The sequence below is a fragment of the Pelobates fuscus genome, chromosome 5 (genome assembly GCF_036172605.1).
Source record: "Pelobates fuscus isolate aPelFus1 chromosome 5, aPelFus1.pri, whole genome shotgun sequence".
NCBI classification, from domain to species: Eukaryota; Metazoa; Chordata; class Amphibia; order Anura; family Pelobatidae; genus Pelobates; species Pelobates fuscus.
The window spans coordinates 136,024,166-136,041,570 of record NC_086321.1 but is presented as its reverse complement, the minus strand read 5'-3'; the positions used below and the strand labels follow the sequence as shown (position 1 = coordinate 136,041,570).

Below are 17,405 nucleotides of genomic sequence, written 5' to 3'. Positions count from 1 at the left end.
TTCCCCACACAACCCAACTCATTATCTTGAATTATAATATGTCCTCAACAAACAAATACATTTTCAAAAATAGTACTGCAGTCATTTCATCACTGCATTATTTATACATGATACATATACATATTTATGAAGGCTAACATGTAAGTTTGTTCACTTAAAGGCACAATCTAAGCTCGAAAATTACTTCATTTTATTGATATGACTATGGGACTGTTTCTGAAATATGGCAATGTTTACAATTTGCTATACTCATTGACTCCTTGTTGTCTTCAGACAGGAAATAGGAGCCTCCTACAGAAATATATTACATTATTGAATCTATTTGAGATCCAGAATTAGCATGAAATGTATGAGGATACCCCCTACTACACCTATAATTCAAAGAATTACCTCTGCATCCATAGGTGGGGATTATTCCACCCAGGCGCATACACTGGAGCTGTATTGAAGCTCCAGAAAAGTGTGAGTGTACATCTTTTATCTTACCTATCACAACTACAGTTTTAAAATACTACACTATTATTTCTTCTCTGGTTCTCTCCACATATTCCTTATCAAGGATTACTGAAGCGCTGCACCTTCCCCCCCTCTCCCCCTCTCCACCTCTCCCCCTTTCCTCTAATGGGCTGATACAAAAAAAAGATATAAAGGGTTATTTACTAAAATGAGAATTGTCATGAATTTAAAGTGAGTAAGCAGTGGGTTCTCTGTAAGAGTCAAAAAAAAAATTATCCCCCTACCTACCCCCCTCACCCTAAAAATAATGAGGGGGGGACCTTTAACTAAAAACCTGTAAAAAAAAAAAAATAGATAAAAACAACTTACCATTCGATCTTTTCTTTCTTATAAAATCTTATTTTTTCAGCCCCAAAAAAGGGCAAATAAAAAACCATAATAACCGACGCAATAAAAAAAAAAAAAAAAAAACAAGCGCAAAAAAAAAAATCCATCTTCAACCATGGAGGGCTCCGTGCAGAAATCCATCCAATCACAGTGCTCTGTGTCATTTTACACAGCGTGGGGAAATTCCAAAGAACTTTCCCATGCTGTGTAAAATGACACAGAGCACTGTGATTGGATGGCTTGAAATCCATCCAATCAGAGTGCTCTGTGTCATTTTACACAGCGTGGGAAAGTTCTTTGGAATTTTCCCACGCTCTGTAAAATGACAAAGAGCACTCTGATTGGCTTAAACCAGCCAATCAGAGTGTTCTTAGCCTAATTGCAGGGCGTGGCAAGGATTAATAAGCCTTCCCACACCCTGCAGAGCTCAGTCTGCGCAGAGCCCTCCATGGTGAAGATAAATTATTATTTTTTGCGCTCCTTTTTTTTTTTTAATTGCGTCGGTTATTATAGTTTTTTATTTGGCCTTTTTTGGGGCTGAAAAAATATTTTTGGAAGAAAGAAAACATCGAATGGTAAATTTTTTTTACAGGTTTTTAGTTAAAGGTCCCCCCCTCATTATTTTTAGGGTGAGGGGGGTAAGTAGGGGGATCATTTTTTTTGGGGGGGAGGGGTGACTAGGGCCCCCACCCACCGCTCAGGGGTGGGGGCTGGGGGGGGACAATAGGTCCTCCCCTTATTGTTAATTTTAGGGCCCCCACCCACCGCTCAGGGGTGGGGGCTGGGGGGGACAGTAGGTCCCTCCCTTATTGTTATTTTTATGGCCCCCACCCGCCGCACAGGGGTGGGGGCCGGAGAAGGGGAGGACAGTAGGTCCCCCCCTCATTATCTTTATGGCCCCCACCCGCCACCCAGGGGTGGGGGCCGGGGCGGAGGACAGTAGGTCCCCCCCCCTCATTACCATTATGGCCCCCACCCGCCGCCCAGGGATGGGGGCCGGAGAGGGGGAGGACAGTAGGTCCCCCCTCCCTCATTATCATTATGGCCCCCACCCGCCGCCCAGGGGTGGGGTCCGGAGAGGGGGAGGACAGTAGGTCCCCCCTCATTATCTTTATGGCCCCCACCCGCCGCCCAGGGGTGGGAGCCGGGGGGGAAGGAGAGTAGGTCCCCCTCAAATCACTATTGTGGCCAGAAAGAGTCCCTGTGGGTTTTAAAATTCGCCTGCCTATTGAAGTCTATGGCGGAAATTCGCGTTCGCGGCTCGCAAACCGAAAATTTTATGTTCGCGACATCACTAATTGGCACATCATGACAGCTTTTAGATGCATAAAATTGGCACACAATGGCAATCAGTTTTAGATGCAAAAACTGGCATATCATGGCAATCAGCTTTTGATGCATAAAACTGGCATGTCATGTGAGTTTTAGAGGCATAAAATTGCCATAACATGTGGCGATCAGTTTTAGAGGAATACAACTGGTTACTCACAGACTCAGGGAGACTCAGTCAGAATCAGAAGCACTGTGTCCCACTCTTTCATAAAGGAACCTCATGTGAGTATTACAGTGGTGGAACTAGTAGTATGTAGAGAGGGCCCTGGTGCAAGAAAGCTTTCTGAGCTCCCCTCTAGGGCAAGTGTGACCAAAAGGTAGATCTCCATTTGTTGGAGAACTCCAACGATACTATGCCAGCTGAGGATCTACCATCTACCTATCCTTGCAGGGTTCTATTTGTGAGTAGTGTTTGAACGAATGTAAGCATGTTTTTGTATTAAGCATATGTGTGAATGTAATGATGTATTTGTATGTACTGTTGTGATTGGAATGTAGTGGTGTACTTGTGTGCATTGTTTGTATTTGAATGCAGGGGTGAGTTTGTAGTGCTGGCCATGGGCGTCCGCAGGAATTTTTCCAGGGCGGGCATAATTGTAATGACATCTATGCTTGGCCCGTTTTTGACAGTGTCATGAAGGGGAGGAGCATAGTCATTATCACGTAAAGCCAGGGTGAATAGTGTTTTCACAACTATGGTGTCAGGAATACACGTTTGTATTCCTGACACTATAGTGTTCCTTTAAGCAAATTAAAGGAACATTCTGGTCACCATAACAACTTCATCTAAATGAAAATGCTATGATGCCAGGAAGCCCCTGGGTGCTCTTTCCTTTAAGGGGTTAAACCGCTCTCAAATGGTTTAACCCCAAAGGCTTCCTCCAGCTCCAGGTCCCTCAGTGGTATTCGACATCTGAAACGGAGTGTCAGGAAGTGCAGATTGACGTCAGGCATGGGTGCCGCTGATTGGCTAGAGTTGACAGTTGATGATCTAAGCTAATCGCCAGTTCCCGTTTCATAACTTTTTTAAAACTTTTTTATGAATGAGGAGCTACTGATTGTCTTAGAGTGCCAGCTGACCGCTCTAGCCAATCAGCAACACCCCTACCCAGCGGCACTCTTTGCTTCCTGACACTCAGTAAATAAAAGTGAACACATTAACAATTATATATTTTTTTACCTGTGGAGATGAGAAGGTCCAGAGTTTCCCTGCTAGCCCCAGGTACCAAAGCCTTATGATGTGGTGTCCAGAATAAAGTGGAGGGTTCACTTCATTTGTCCTTTCTGCTCCAATCTCCTTTTCTTCTCCTTCATTTGACAGTCTTCTTTTTCTTCTGACACTGTCTTCTATATTTGGCTCCTTCTGCTCCTTTACCTTTCTACTCCTTTCTGCTTATTTTGCGCCCTTCTGCTCCTTTCTCATCCTGATTCCTTTCTGCTTCTTGCAAACCCTTTCTGCTCCTTCTCCTACTTTAGCTTTGTGCTCCTTCTGATTTTTTCTGCTCCTTTACCTTTGTGCTCCTTCTGTCCCTTCCTGCTCCTTGCAGACCATTCCTGCCCCTTGCTGCCCCTGCTCCTTGCATACCCTTCCTGCTCCTTGCATACCCTTCCTGCTCCTTGCAGACCCTTCCTGCTCCTTGCAGACCCTTCCTGCTCCTTGCAGACCCTTCATGCCCCTTGCAGACCCTTCCTGCCCCTTGCAGACCCTTCCTGCCCCTTGCAGACCCTTCATGCTCCATGCTGCCCCTGCTCATTGCAGACCCTTCCTGCTCCTTGCTGCCTCTGCTCCTTGCAGACCCTTCATGCTCCATTCTGCCCCTGCTCCTTGCAGACCCTTCCTGCTCCTTGCTGACTCTTCATTTAGGCCCACCCCACCCCCATGCCTCACTTGCCTAATCTATAGGCTGCCCCCCCCATGCCTGACTTGCCTAATATACAGGCTGCCCCCCACCCCATGCCTCACTGGCCTAATCTATAGGCTGCCCCCCTTTGCCTCATTCCCCCCCATGCCTCAATCCCCTAATATATAGGCTGCCCCCATGCCTTACTCCCCTAATATATAGGCTGCCCCCCCATGCCTTACTCCCCTAATATATAGGCTGCTACCCCCATGCCTTACGCCCCTAATATATAGGTTACCCCCCATGCCTCACTCCCCTAATATATAGGCTGCCCCCATGCCTTACTCCCCTAATATATAGGCTGCCCCCCCATGCCTTACTCCCCTAATATATAGGCTGCTACCCCTATGCCTTACGCCCCTAATATATAGGCTGCCCCCCATGCCTTACTCCTCTAATAAATAGGCTGCCCCCCATGCCTCACTCCCCCAATATATAGGCTGCCCCCCATGCTTTACTCCCCTAATATATAGGCTGCCCCCCATGCCTTACTCCCCTAATATATAGGCTGCCCCCCCATGCCTTACTCCCCTAATATATAGGCTGATACCCCTATGCCTTACGCCCCTAATATATAGGCTGCCCCCCATGCCTTACTCCCCTAATATATAGGCTGCCCCCCCATGCCTTACGCCCCTAATATATAGGCTGCCCCTACCATGCCTTACTCCCCTAATATATAGGCTGCCCCCCATGCCTTACTCCCCTAATATACAGGCTGCCCCCCATGACTTAATCCCCTAATAAATAGGCTGCCCCCCCATGCCTTACTCCCCTAATATATAGGCTGCCCCCCATGCCTTACTCCCCTAATATACAGGCTGCCCCCATCCCATGCCTTACTCCCCTAATATATAGGCTGCCCCCCATGACTTAATCCCCTAATAAATAGGCTGCCCCTACCATGCCTTACTCCCCTAATATATAGGCTGCCCCCCATGCCTTACTCCCCTAATATACAGGCTGCCCCCATCCCATGCCTTACTCCCCTAATATATAGGCTGCCCCCCATGACTTAATCCCCTAATAAATAGGCTGCCCCTACCATGCCTTACTCCCCTAATATATAGGCTGCCCCCCATGTCTTACTCCCCTAATAAATAGGCTGCCCCCATGCCTTACTCCCCTAATATATAGGCTGCCCCCCATGACTTACTCCCCTAATATATAGGCTATGTTAAACCTCCACCCCATTCCTCACTTACCTGATCTGTAGGCTGTCTCTGGCTGCATGTGTTTCTCCCCTGCGGTTTCACTCAGCAGAGAGAAGCAGGGATAGATGCAGCTTCCTGTCCCTGTCTCTCTCCATACACAGCGCCACCTACTGTCCGGCGCCGGTATTGCAGTCATTTTAAATCTCACACGAAAAATAGCAGAACAAGCTGAAAAATCCAGGGGGGGGGGGGGGGGGGGGCGCAAGTGCCCCCCTTGCCCCCCCCCCCCTGCGGACGCCCATGGTGCTGGCTTTTAAATTCAGGTTTGCTTTTGTGTGTAGTGTTGGTGTTTGTGTATAACATTAGTGTTTTAATGCAGGGGTGTGTTTGTAATGTTTGAGTTGGACTGTAGGGGTGTGTTTGGATGTAATATTGGCTTTTAAACATGCCAGCATTATATCAAAACACAACCCTGTGTGTAGTATTGATGTTTGAGTGAAGTGGTGTGTTTGTCTATAATTTTTAAGTTTGAATGCAGGAGTGTGTTTTTTTTTTTATATTTGTGTTAGATTGCAGGAGTGTGTTTGCATGTTGTGTTGGTGTTTGATTTCTTGGATGTATGCACATAAACACTGACACATACATATATGTTACCTGTCCTGATGAAAGCTCCATGTTGGAGCTGAAACGTTGATATTTTATATGGAATAAATAAAAGCTAAATTTTACTACTTCAACCAAGTCCCAGGAGTGCGATTGTTTCTACACCCATATATATATATATATATATATATATATATATATATATATATATATATAGATATAAACACACTGACACATATACACAATGACATATACAGATACACACAGTTACACACACTGACATATACACACAGATGCACACACCCTGACATATACACACCTTAACACACAGATACACAGACACACACACTGACATGCACACACACACACACACACTTTGACAGACACACACACATAAATACACTCACACCTTAACAGACATATACACCCTGACAGACATACACACTGATACATAGACACATCTTGACATAAATGTGATAGATTTTTATATTTGCAGCCACCCTCCTGTTGGCATAATTTGTGTCCAGGAGGGTGGCAGTTTGGAGTCCTGCTGGCTGAGATCAATGGGAGTGATCTCAGCCAGTGTGGGTCAGTTCAACCAATCCAAAATCAGTTGGCGAGCCACACTTTGGGAATCACTGCATTAGGTAATGAACACCGCATAGTTCTAACTTTAATTGCACTTGAGCCAAGCACTGTTTTTTATACGTTATCCATTTTTAAGGTATAAGAAATGATTATGGTCTGGGACAATTTGGTGCCTTGGAAGAAGCAAAATGGAATAGCACTCGATTCCAGTCAAAACTGTCAGGACTTTCCAAAGGAACAAGATGAATATGGGGTGATATGAGTTCATTTTATTTCTTTGAAAACTCTGCTTCAATGACAATGGGCAAAAGTACTGAGAGAAAAGAGCTACAAAGCATTGTAGGGAGGATACAATGTCTGCAAAGCCATCATGTGTGTGATGGCTTGGTTCATGCTGACATGCCCTATTTGTAGTAAAGGTAACTATGTGAAAAGGAACGTCTCTTGTTAAATTGCAGATGCCAGGGACTTGCTCTAAGGTGATATCAGAGACCCCATATTTATAGGCTTATTAGCAGAAGCAACTCTTTGTAGTTGCAATTCCACATACAGACATATTTCAATGCAGGAAATGCTTATTTCCAGTGCTACACATTTGACTTCTGCATTTCTTTGGCATTCAAAGAGTTAAATGGCATGTCCGTGAAAATGTAGGAAATGTAGAAATTCTGACTATGAGTCATTAAACCTTTTCTCCAATTAACAAAAAGGACAGACATGGTCTCATAGTTCTTCCCCAGCCTACCTGTTTGGGGTTATGCAGAAGTTCCAGAGCTGTTGAGGTTGCAACAATAGCCTTGTTATTTGCTGTGCTAGACTGAAGATGGAGTGACAGTCCAGAGACAAGCTGCACTCCGAGATCTGTTATTGTCACTTTGTCATCCAGTACTGTCACTGTCTTTTCTGCCAGGATGGAATCGGAAAGAGGGGACATCACCTTCAACAGACAAAAAGACTGATTTAATAATAAGCAGACATATCCATAATTTATGTGCTGTTTCCTGCTGAGCTATCCAGTTGAAATAAACACAATTTGTATTTCCTATGACAATGCCTTATTATACTGCAATAAAGAAATCATTAACCATTTTGAGGGTTCTTTTTTTTGTGGAGCTGATTGAGGAATTTCAGGACTTAACATTTCAGATGCCATAAAAAGAGCAATAAATTAAATTATCCATTTTATACCTAGAGGTTTGTGTATAAGCTGATCACACAGCCTTGTAATCATTTAAACCAAATCATAAAGGTGTTATGTTTCTTAACAACTCTGAAATTAATGAATATTTCTCTGAAATTAGTCTGAAAATTCCACCTTACCTATAATATATATTCATAGGTTATTGCATGTTATATAATACCACATATATCACATATTATACGTCTTAATGATCACCTTTAAAAAAAAAAAAAAAAAAAAAAAAAAGGTAATTTTAATAGAAATTAAGGTTTAGAATAAAAACACAAGTTTTGATTTGCTAAATAATATCTTAAACTTTAGGAACTGCTGTAATAAACTCCTTTCGTGGAAGAGGTTTAACTATATTAACCATGTTTTGATATATACGTATATATCAAAACATGGTTAATATAGTACAAGACATAAATCTTAAAAGTCAAGCTCTCACTTAGGTCTTTACTTAGGTCTGAGTACTAATCAATGTAATAGAGATTAACACTTAAAACAACTGATGTTTTTAGAGAAGGGGAGAGGGTGAGTGGGGTGTCATACATAGCAGAATATGTGCCTGAGAGAAAAAGGTGCAGTTTGGTTGAGAATATGCAAAACAAGTAAATAAACAGAGAAAAAAACTCTCAAAAGCCTCTCTTTTAAGTATTATGTTAGTCAAATAAAAAAGGTATCATTGCATATGGCAATACTCTGGTATTTTGACATCTCTTCAACTGGACTAAAACGGCTAATCCAATCTACAGTATGTGTATATATATATATATATATATATATATATATATATTTGTGTGAAGGGCTCATGATGGCAAAGAGAAATAAGACCTAATAATTGTAGGATGGTATAAAAGTAGCAAGTCGGTTGTGGTGTGCCGAAACCGACGATGAGGTAGGCCTGAAAATAAAGAGGGCCCACCAAGAAGAAATGTAAGAAAAAGGAGTTGATAAAGAGGTGTGGGTGGGAGGGTGATGCAACGCTGACCTCGAAGGTATGGAGCCAGGTAAGGGGTGTCCCTTAAGTAGGGAAGGGGTGTGTCATACGCCCCTCCCACAAACACAGGCCAAAAGGCCTTACTACTTGTGTGAAGGGCTCATGATGGCAAAGAGAAATAAGACCTAATAAGTGTAGGATGGTATAAAAGTAGCAAGTCGGTTGTGGTGTGCCGAAACCGACGATGAGGTAGGCCTGAAAATAAAGAGGGCAAAATAGAAATTTCAATATTTAATACAAACTACCAATATACATACTTTTAACAAGACATGTTCTGAAAAGCATTTCTTACTTCTTGTACAGGGTTAGGAATGTATCGTGTGTAAGCGGATGATTTCCAGCGCCCCAGTGTCTTGATAACATGAACCGGTATGTTAACACTGGAGGCTGTGGAGGCCGCTCCTATGCGGAAGGAGTGGCCTGAATAGTTAGCTGGCTTGAGTCCCAGCTGTGTTAGTAATGACCTAACGTGGGTCATGAAGTTGGTAGTAGTGAGAACTGAACCTCGTAGAACAAAAAGTGGTTGTGATGGTGGTGCCTTGAGACTCTCTGTATAAGAGTCCAGTATTTGGACGGGGCACCATCTGTTGTGAGTCGGATAGTATTTAACCTCTACGGGTGGAGCGTGTTGACTGTTTTTGGAATGAGGTAGTGTCAGGATATAATAGTCCATGTGTTTGGTTAAGTGCGAATGAAGCAGTAGGTGAGTGGATTGTGTTGTATTGATGGCGGTAAACTCTCTAGGTCTCAGAAACCCATAAAAAGCCACGTAAATAGCTGTTTTGATGACTAGAGTTGTGTTGAAGGAGAAGGGTTTTAGATCTAGTAGTTGTGATAATTTCTTAAGGATATGAAAATCTATAGGAAGCCTCTGTGCTGTATGCGGGGGTTCGGATCTTTGTATACCCCTAAGGATGTTCTTGATTTGGTATGATGACATGAAACTTGAGTTGTTGGGTTGTAAGGTCAGCATGTGATGTTGGATGCCTGTAAGATATAGTTTGATTGTGTTGTAAGAAAGTTTGAGTTTGATGTGGCAAAAAGAGGCAAAACCTAAAAAAGATGTCATGATGAATGGTTGTAATATGTTGTGTTCCAAAAGGAATCTTTTGAATAAACTGAAAGCTCTGTTGTAGGTTTTCCTGGTATTTGTAGATAGAGCTAGTTGGGACAAAGTTCTGCAACATTGCATGATAACGTCTAGTCCATTGTTAGCTGATGGAACAGTGGAGTGGCCGTGGCTGTGAGTGCGGCTGATGGGAGAAGTTGATGAAAGGCCTGGAATTTAAAACGAGACAAATTATCAGCTGCCTCGTTACAAATACCTGGAATATGAACACAATGCAAGAAAAAATTATGACATGCTGCCAACCAAGTGAGTTTCCTCAAAAATCTCATGATAGTAAGGGAGTTGGAGCGACCTTTGTTGATAATGGAACAGGTTGCTTGGTTGTCTGAGTAACACCTGACTGATGAACCTGTCCATAGATGTCCCCATGCCACGGCAGCCGCCACGATGGGATATATCTCGAAAAGAGCTGAGGTAGAGAAAAAACACTCCAGGTCCTGCACCTCTGAAGGCCAGCTACCCCAAAGCCATTTGTTCCCAAAAATCGCTGCAAAACCTGTGGTAGACGCCGCGTCTGTCCAAACAGTAGGAGAAGTGTCAGACAATTGAGGGAGGAACATGCTTTTTCCGTTCCAGGAGTTTAAAAAGTTTCTCCACATGAGAAGGTCTGCCGTGGCTTGGGTATCTAGGGTTAATCTGTGTGCATCATGTAGAAACCGTGGGAACATGCTGAGGAGACGTGATATGAAAGCACGGCCTTGAGGTATAATACGCATGGCAAAATTGAGTGACCCCAGTAAAGATTGTAATTCTTTGCGGTTGCAAGTGCGTAGTTGTATATAGAGGTTGATGTTTGTCAGGATGTTTTCTACCTTGGTGCGTGGTAGGCTAGCTTGCATGTTGGCTGAGTCTAGCATGATGCCCAGGAAAGTGATGATGGTATCTGGGCCTTCGGTCTTGGTAGGGGAGACTGGGACCCCCAACTGGTTGAATAGGCTGACAGTTTCTTTGAGGCTACTGGGAGGGGAAGAATTCTCCTCGACCATTAGGAAATCGTCCAGATAATGTATGACTGTAGGGCATCTGGATATATTGAGTAGTAACCAGCATAGGATTTCGGCAAATGTGTCAAATATGGCTGGACTACTTTTAGAACCAAAAGTTAGTCATGAGAAAAAGTAGTAGTTCCCTTCCCACTTGATGCCATGTAGGTGCCACAGTGTGGGGTGGATTGGTAGTAGTTTGAATGCATTTGTTATGTCGGTCTTACTGAGCCATGCACCGACTCCTGCCTGTAAGATAGCCGTAATGGCGTGGTCTATAGTGGAATATTGCAGGGAGAATTCCTCCGATGGTATTAGGGAGTTGAGGCTAGGAGTGGTAGAGGTGTGTGGTGCCGACAAATCGATAATAAGTCTCTGCTTGTTGGAAGATTTTCCTGTGACAACCCCGATAGGGTTTGTCCTCCATGTAGTGAAAGGAGGGGATTGAAAAGGTCCCAATAAAAAACCTTCTGACACTTCTTTAGCTATGAGTGTGTCAACAGCTGTAGGGTTGTGTTGGGCGGATTGTAGATTTGGACATTCCAGGATTCCTGAAGGCATATGTATGATACCTGTGTGGAATCCTTCTGATAGACCAGAGATTATGAAATCTACTAAATGTGTAGATGGATGCTGTGACAGAAATGTTGCAAGTAGGGATATGTTGATAGACGTTAGGTACTGTTTGGGATACATTTTATTGGGACACATGATTTTTGCATGTGCCCTGAAACATTTTGAGCATATATGCAATAAACGACAACCGCTGTAATTACATGTACCAATATTAAAGTTATTACATATCTGGGATTTGCCCAGAAACTTGATAGGTCTACCCAGTTTGTCTTTAGCTATTTTCTCCGTAGGACCAGCGGAGCTAGGTCCTTGCACGTGGGTATGCTCGTTAGTAGTGGTGGGACAAAAATTTGCCGAATGAGACATGGCGGAGCAGTATGCACAAGCCAGCGTCCTTAGCCCTGCAAAGTGTCTGCAGAAAATCACTGTGTCTATCTTACTCCAGTTGGACCTTGTCCCGTACTGTGAGAAGGCGCCTGACACTTTTGCAGAAAAAGATCTATGGTAATCGTAGAATGCCGATCCACCATATTTATTGCCCAGGTCCACCAGCTTGTGCATATACATGTCAAATTCCTCACGCCTGTGTGGGTAAACGGCACATATGACATCCCGGTAGATGCCAAAAGCCAACACAAATTCCGGGATGGTGAGTTTCCTGTTTAGGCGTGCATCCCTGGACTTGACCACCACAGAAATATCCTCATACGCATAAGTTTTATGCTCCACCACATCCTGGGAGGCAATTAGTAGTGCAGCTAAGTTGACATCTTTACCTTCCAGGATGTCTTTCTTAAGGTGCTCAGGTATCATATGGGCAGGGTTAACCTCCTGCTCGTCAGAGGTGGTGGCTGGAGAAACTAGTGGCAACTCGACCAGTGGCGGAGGGGTCACAGTGGCTGACCCAGCCAAGGTAAGGGCTGTGGTGACCGATTCCAGTTTCTCCAGCCTGGAGTTTACCTTGCCCATGGATGACATGAGGGATGTAAGCATGCCATGTATATCTGTCGGGTTAGACTGGCTAGTCCCTTCCCCTGCATCAGAGTTATCAGTTGAGGTGTGCAACAGTTTGTATAGTTCCGCTTTCCTGGCAGTAGCGGGGAAAGGAATGTGTCGCCTCCTGAGTTCGCTAGTTATGCGAGGGATTGTCCAGGACCTGAATGATGCAGGACTAGCCATGTCTTCTTCCGGTGGTGGGGAGTTTGGTCTAGCCGGAGTGCTCGGGATGGAGAAATCCTCTACCCCTTCTTGAGACATACTAGATGAGAAAATATACCGTTAGTGTTGAAACCCAGGGGATGTACTGGCGGGCTAATTATGCCATGTGAGGCGAAAAAATTAATCTTGTCCTTTGGTGACAGGTGAGGCCCTGCTATTTGCCAAGTGGCTATGAGAGGCTCTATCTATGCGTTGGCGAGAGGGAATATTGAGGCCACCCATGTAGTGGCAGGAATTCGTAGGCCTCTCGGTGACAATAAAAGAAAAACAGGGGAAGGGAGTGACAGGTGATGCCCTCTCTAAACTTTGCGAGGCGGCTAACTAACGTGTGGCTCGAGGGGTGTTTGCCTCCGAAACGTTTGAGGCGGGGTGTTGGCCTCGCGGACCTCTAAACTATAGGCGGTATGCCAAGAGGGGAGATACCTATTTGGGCCTATACCCCTAACTTGCCAGTACTCTATGTCCTATTTAGGGAGAACGTATGTGACACGTGAGCAGGCTTACGTACCTGATAGTATGTATACGTATATGGTGCGTAAGGTATAGAAAACCTGGATAAACCTAAAAGGGTAGAAATAGATATGATAGTATGAGAAATGGATCCTGTGATACTAACGTAGACTAGATATGCTGTGGTTTATTTTATTAACCGTATGTGTTGAAGGGGAACAATTAGAGTAAGGAAGTACCCCGCCTGATTTGTTATGGAGAAAAACCGTAACGCAGGATTAGCTTGTAGTGGCTACGTATAATGTGTATACATGGTGACCAAATTTCAAATATATATATGGCCGTGCTACTGTAGTAATCATAGTGCAGGGAGTATGAGTTAAAATATGAAAATTGACCATATGCAGAAAAAGTTGACGTATGAGAGGTTAAACCAAAAGTGTGATTCAATCCTGAAAGTGTGAGATGTTGGGACCGTGTTCTGTATACACGATATATCGTTTGAGTATATGCAGAAAGGTCAGGAAATGTACGTGCCATGTAATCGGGTGTACATGGTAGTGACAACGTAATATACACAAATAAACTAGAGAAAACCTTATCACATATATATACATTATACCTATTCCTGATTAATTATCTGAGTTCTTGTGTATGTAATTTGAGTACCGTATATACTCGAGTATAAGCCGAGTTTTTCAGCCCATTTTTTGGGCTGAAAAACCCCAACTCGGCTTATACTCGAGTCAGAGTCTGTATTATGGCAATTTGCATTGCCATAATACAGACTGGGGGGAGAGGGGGGCTGGCAGAGCTGTACTTACCTCTCCTGCAGCTCCTGTCAGCTCTCTCCTCCTCCGCGCCGTCCGTTCAGCACCTCGGTCAGCTCCCAGTGTAAGTCTCGCGAGAGCCGCGGCTCTCGCGAGACTTACACTGTGAGCTGACAGAGGGAGCTGCACGGACGGCGCGGAGGAGGAGAGAGCTGACAGGAGCTGCAGGAAAGGTAAGTACAGCTCTGCCAGCCCCCCTCTCCCCTCACTGAACTGCCACTGGACCACCAGGGAAGGAGCCCCCCTCCCTGCTATGTATCAAGCAGGGAGGGGGGACGAAAAAAAAATAAGAAATAATAATAAAAAATTAATAATAACAAAAAAAAAAGAGGTATAAGGACAACTATGGGAGGGAGGGGGGGTATAAGGACCACTATGGGAGGGAGGGGGGGGATAAGGACAACTATGGGAGGGAGGGGGGTATAAGGACCACTATGGGAGGGAGGGGGGGGATAAGGACCACTATGGGAGGGAGGGGGGGGATAAGGACCACTATGGGAGGGAGGGGGGGGGGGTAATGACCACTATGGGAGGGAGGGGGGTTATAAGGATCACTATGGGAGGGAGGGGGGGGATAAGGACCACTATGGGAGGGGGGGGATAAGGACCACTATGGGAGGGGGGGGGATAAGGACCACTATGGGAGGGAGGGGGGGGATAAGGACCACTATGGGAGGGAGGGGGTGGGATAAGGACCACTATGGGAGGGAGGGGGGTATAAGGACCACTATGGGAGGGGGGGGGGATAAGGACCACTATGGGAGGGAGGGGGGTATAAGGACCACTATGGGAGGGAGGGGGGGATAAGGACCACTATGGGAGGGAGGGGGTGGGATAAGGACCACTATGGGAGGGAGGGGGGGTATAAGGACCACTATGGGAGGGAGGGGGGGGGATAAGGACCACTATGGGAGGGAGGGGGGTATAAGGACCACTATGGGAGGGAGGGGGGGATAAGGACCACTATGGGAGGGAGGGGGGGTATAAGGACCACTATGGGAGGGAGAGGGGGGGATAAGGACCACTATGGGAGGGGGGGGGGTGTATATGGACCACTATGGGAGGGATGGGGGGGGATATGGACCACTATGGGAGGGATGGGGGGGGATAAGGACCACTATGAGAGGGAGGGGGTGGGATAAGGACCACTAGGGGAGGGGAGGGTAAGGACCACTAGGGGAGGGGTGAGTCAGGACCACTGGGGGGGGGTGAAGAAACACGGGGGTGGGGAGGTAAGGACCACTGAGGGAGGAGGAGGGGAAGTCAGGACATATGGGGGGGGAGGGGGCGGCAAAATGTTTTTTGCCTACGGCGGCAAATATCCTTGCACCGGCCCTGCACACACTGCATTCACACACTGCATTCATACACACACACACTGCATTCATGCACACACACACTGCACTCGCACACACACTGCACTCATACACACACGCTGCACTCATACACACACACATACGCACACACTGCATTCATTATACACACACTGTAAATAAATATTCAATTAATATATTTTTTTTAGGATCTAATTTTATTTAGAAATTTACCAGTAGCTGCTGCATTTCCCACCCTAGTCTTATACTCGAGTCAATAAGTTTTCCCAGTTTTTTGGGATAAAATTAGGGGCCTCGGCTTATATTCGGGTCGGCTTATACTCGAGTATATACGGTACATAAAGAAAAGTCAGCATATGACACGTGCCATGTAATGAAAAGTGTACATGGTGTGTTTAAACAGGGAGGAAAAAAAAAAAACATTTGTTTAAAACAAATTTCCTAAGTGTAATGGAAGGTACACAAAAAGTAAAGTTGTTCAAGCAAAACTATGTATATGTATACCAGGATAATATCATGAACTAATAATACATGAGCCCTAACCTAGGTATAATTAATGTGACAGCATAAATTATGAAATACATGCTATAATCGTTATATGTATATAAAACAGACTGGTATTTAATGAACTATAATCTGCATTAAAAATGAATAATCCTACTATCAGGTACTAAAAACTTATCATATAGAAACAAACTGAAATAAAGGAGGGAAAAAGTAAAGCATAAGAATGCCACATACTTAGTACTTGGTTTCCGGAAACCGGAGGGTTAATTTGCCTGAGACTTTGGCCGTAAAGCGTGTGGCCGTAAAGTAAGGCTGAAAATTATTGCGACGCCGTGGGAAGTGATCCGGGCGACGGACTTACGTTTGAGAAGTCCTGAGGACTCGATCAGCGAAGAAGACCGGGTTTTTTGTGCGTGGCTGGCCGTGGAAAGACCTGTAAGGAGTTCCTGGACACAGCTGACACCGAAGAAAAACGCGGAGTTTCCGAAAGCAAGATGGCGCTGTCCGTGAACCGGAAGTGGATTCAGGATGCAACGCTGACCTCGAAGGTATGGAGCCAGGTAAGGGGTGTCCCTTAAGTAGGGATGGGGTGTGTCATACGCCCCTCCCACAAACACAGGCCAAAAGGCCTTACTACATATATATATATATATATATATATATTAATCCCTCCCACAATAATCTAAGTTGTACCTATTTATATCAAACTATAAATCAAGTTTTTTTTAAAAAAAAAAAAAATCACTTTCTTCTTTATGTTTGTGTACAGGAAATATGCTGATATTACGATTCTTTTTAAGTGTCAGTAAATTAGAAAAATAACATACTTGTATTGTTGTCATCCCAACTTCTCGGCCAATCAAAAGCCTTCCATCTTGAAGTTTTGCTATATGAGGCTCTTCCAGTTTCATGAAATCTGTCACCAAGTCTGTTACATCAAACTGCCAATCAGGAGCCAGCAAGAATACAAGCTGGCCAGAAGGACCTGGGTCCTCTGCTACAAACTGGGTAAGAACACGAACCATTGCATGCTGGTATTGCAAAGAACATCCCCTTCCTCTGCGTTCATCCTCCTCGTCATCATCACTGTCTCTTGTAGGTCTGAAAAACATAAAAAAAATTTAATTTGCCACTAAGGGGTCTGCCAAATAGAGGTTTAGACTATTTTTAGTTTGTTTGAACCAGCTCACACGAATCAATATGGTTACAGCTATGTATGACTTCTAAAATATTCAACGTGCCATGCACATAAGTTATTTTGGTTATTCACTGGGCATTCATTTGTAATTGAATCCAAGTTGAGGTGAACGTTCAGTCCAGAGTTTTCAATTCACATTTCAGATGATCCAAAACCAAGCATTGAATTGCTGTAAATAATAAAATGCTAGTGGGCAAAAAACTTAACATAAATAAATACCTACAAATTAATCGGGGTTGATGCCTCGACATGATGTCCCAAGATACACACTTTACAGCATCCATAGCCTAGATGCTTAGATATGAGTGCCAGAGGACACATGAGTAGACCAGAGAATTCCCAATCCCTCATTTAGATTTAAATTCAAATATCCTCCCAGTAAGTATAGAGTCCATATACAGGTCCAGCACAAACATAATGCCAGCCCATAGTGTCAGCCTCTATAGGGTAGAGTTCTGAGTTATTAGAAGCAGGGAAATGAACATTCAAGGAAATGAACAGGCTGTTTTTTCCAGCTGCATCCCACTCTTTGTGATCTTTAATCATTTTTCTGATCAGCTGTAGAACGCATTAATCACA

At 44.4% G+C, this 17,405-nt stretch overlaps 1 protein-coding gene across 1 annotated transcript in view; it reads right to left on the bottom strand.

Moving 5' to 3' along the window:
- TMEM132C (transmembrane protein 132C) overlaps positions 1-17,405 on the bottom strand; it is a 594,712-nt gene that overhangs the window by 18,538 nt on the left and 558,769 nt on the right. The window contains exons 7-8 of the mRNA XM_063454339.1: positions 16,456-16,729; positions 7,167-7,358 (exon numbers count right to left, since the gene is read on the bottom strand). Coding sequence (XP_063310409.1) covers positions 7,167-7,358; positions 16,456-16,729 — 466 coding nt within the window. The remainder of the gene's footprint in view (positions 1-7,166; positions 7,359-16,455; positions 16,730-17,405) is intronic.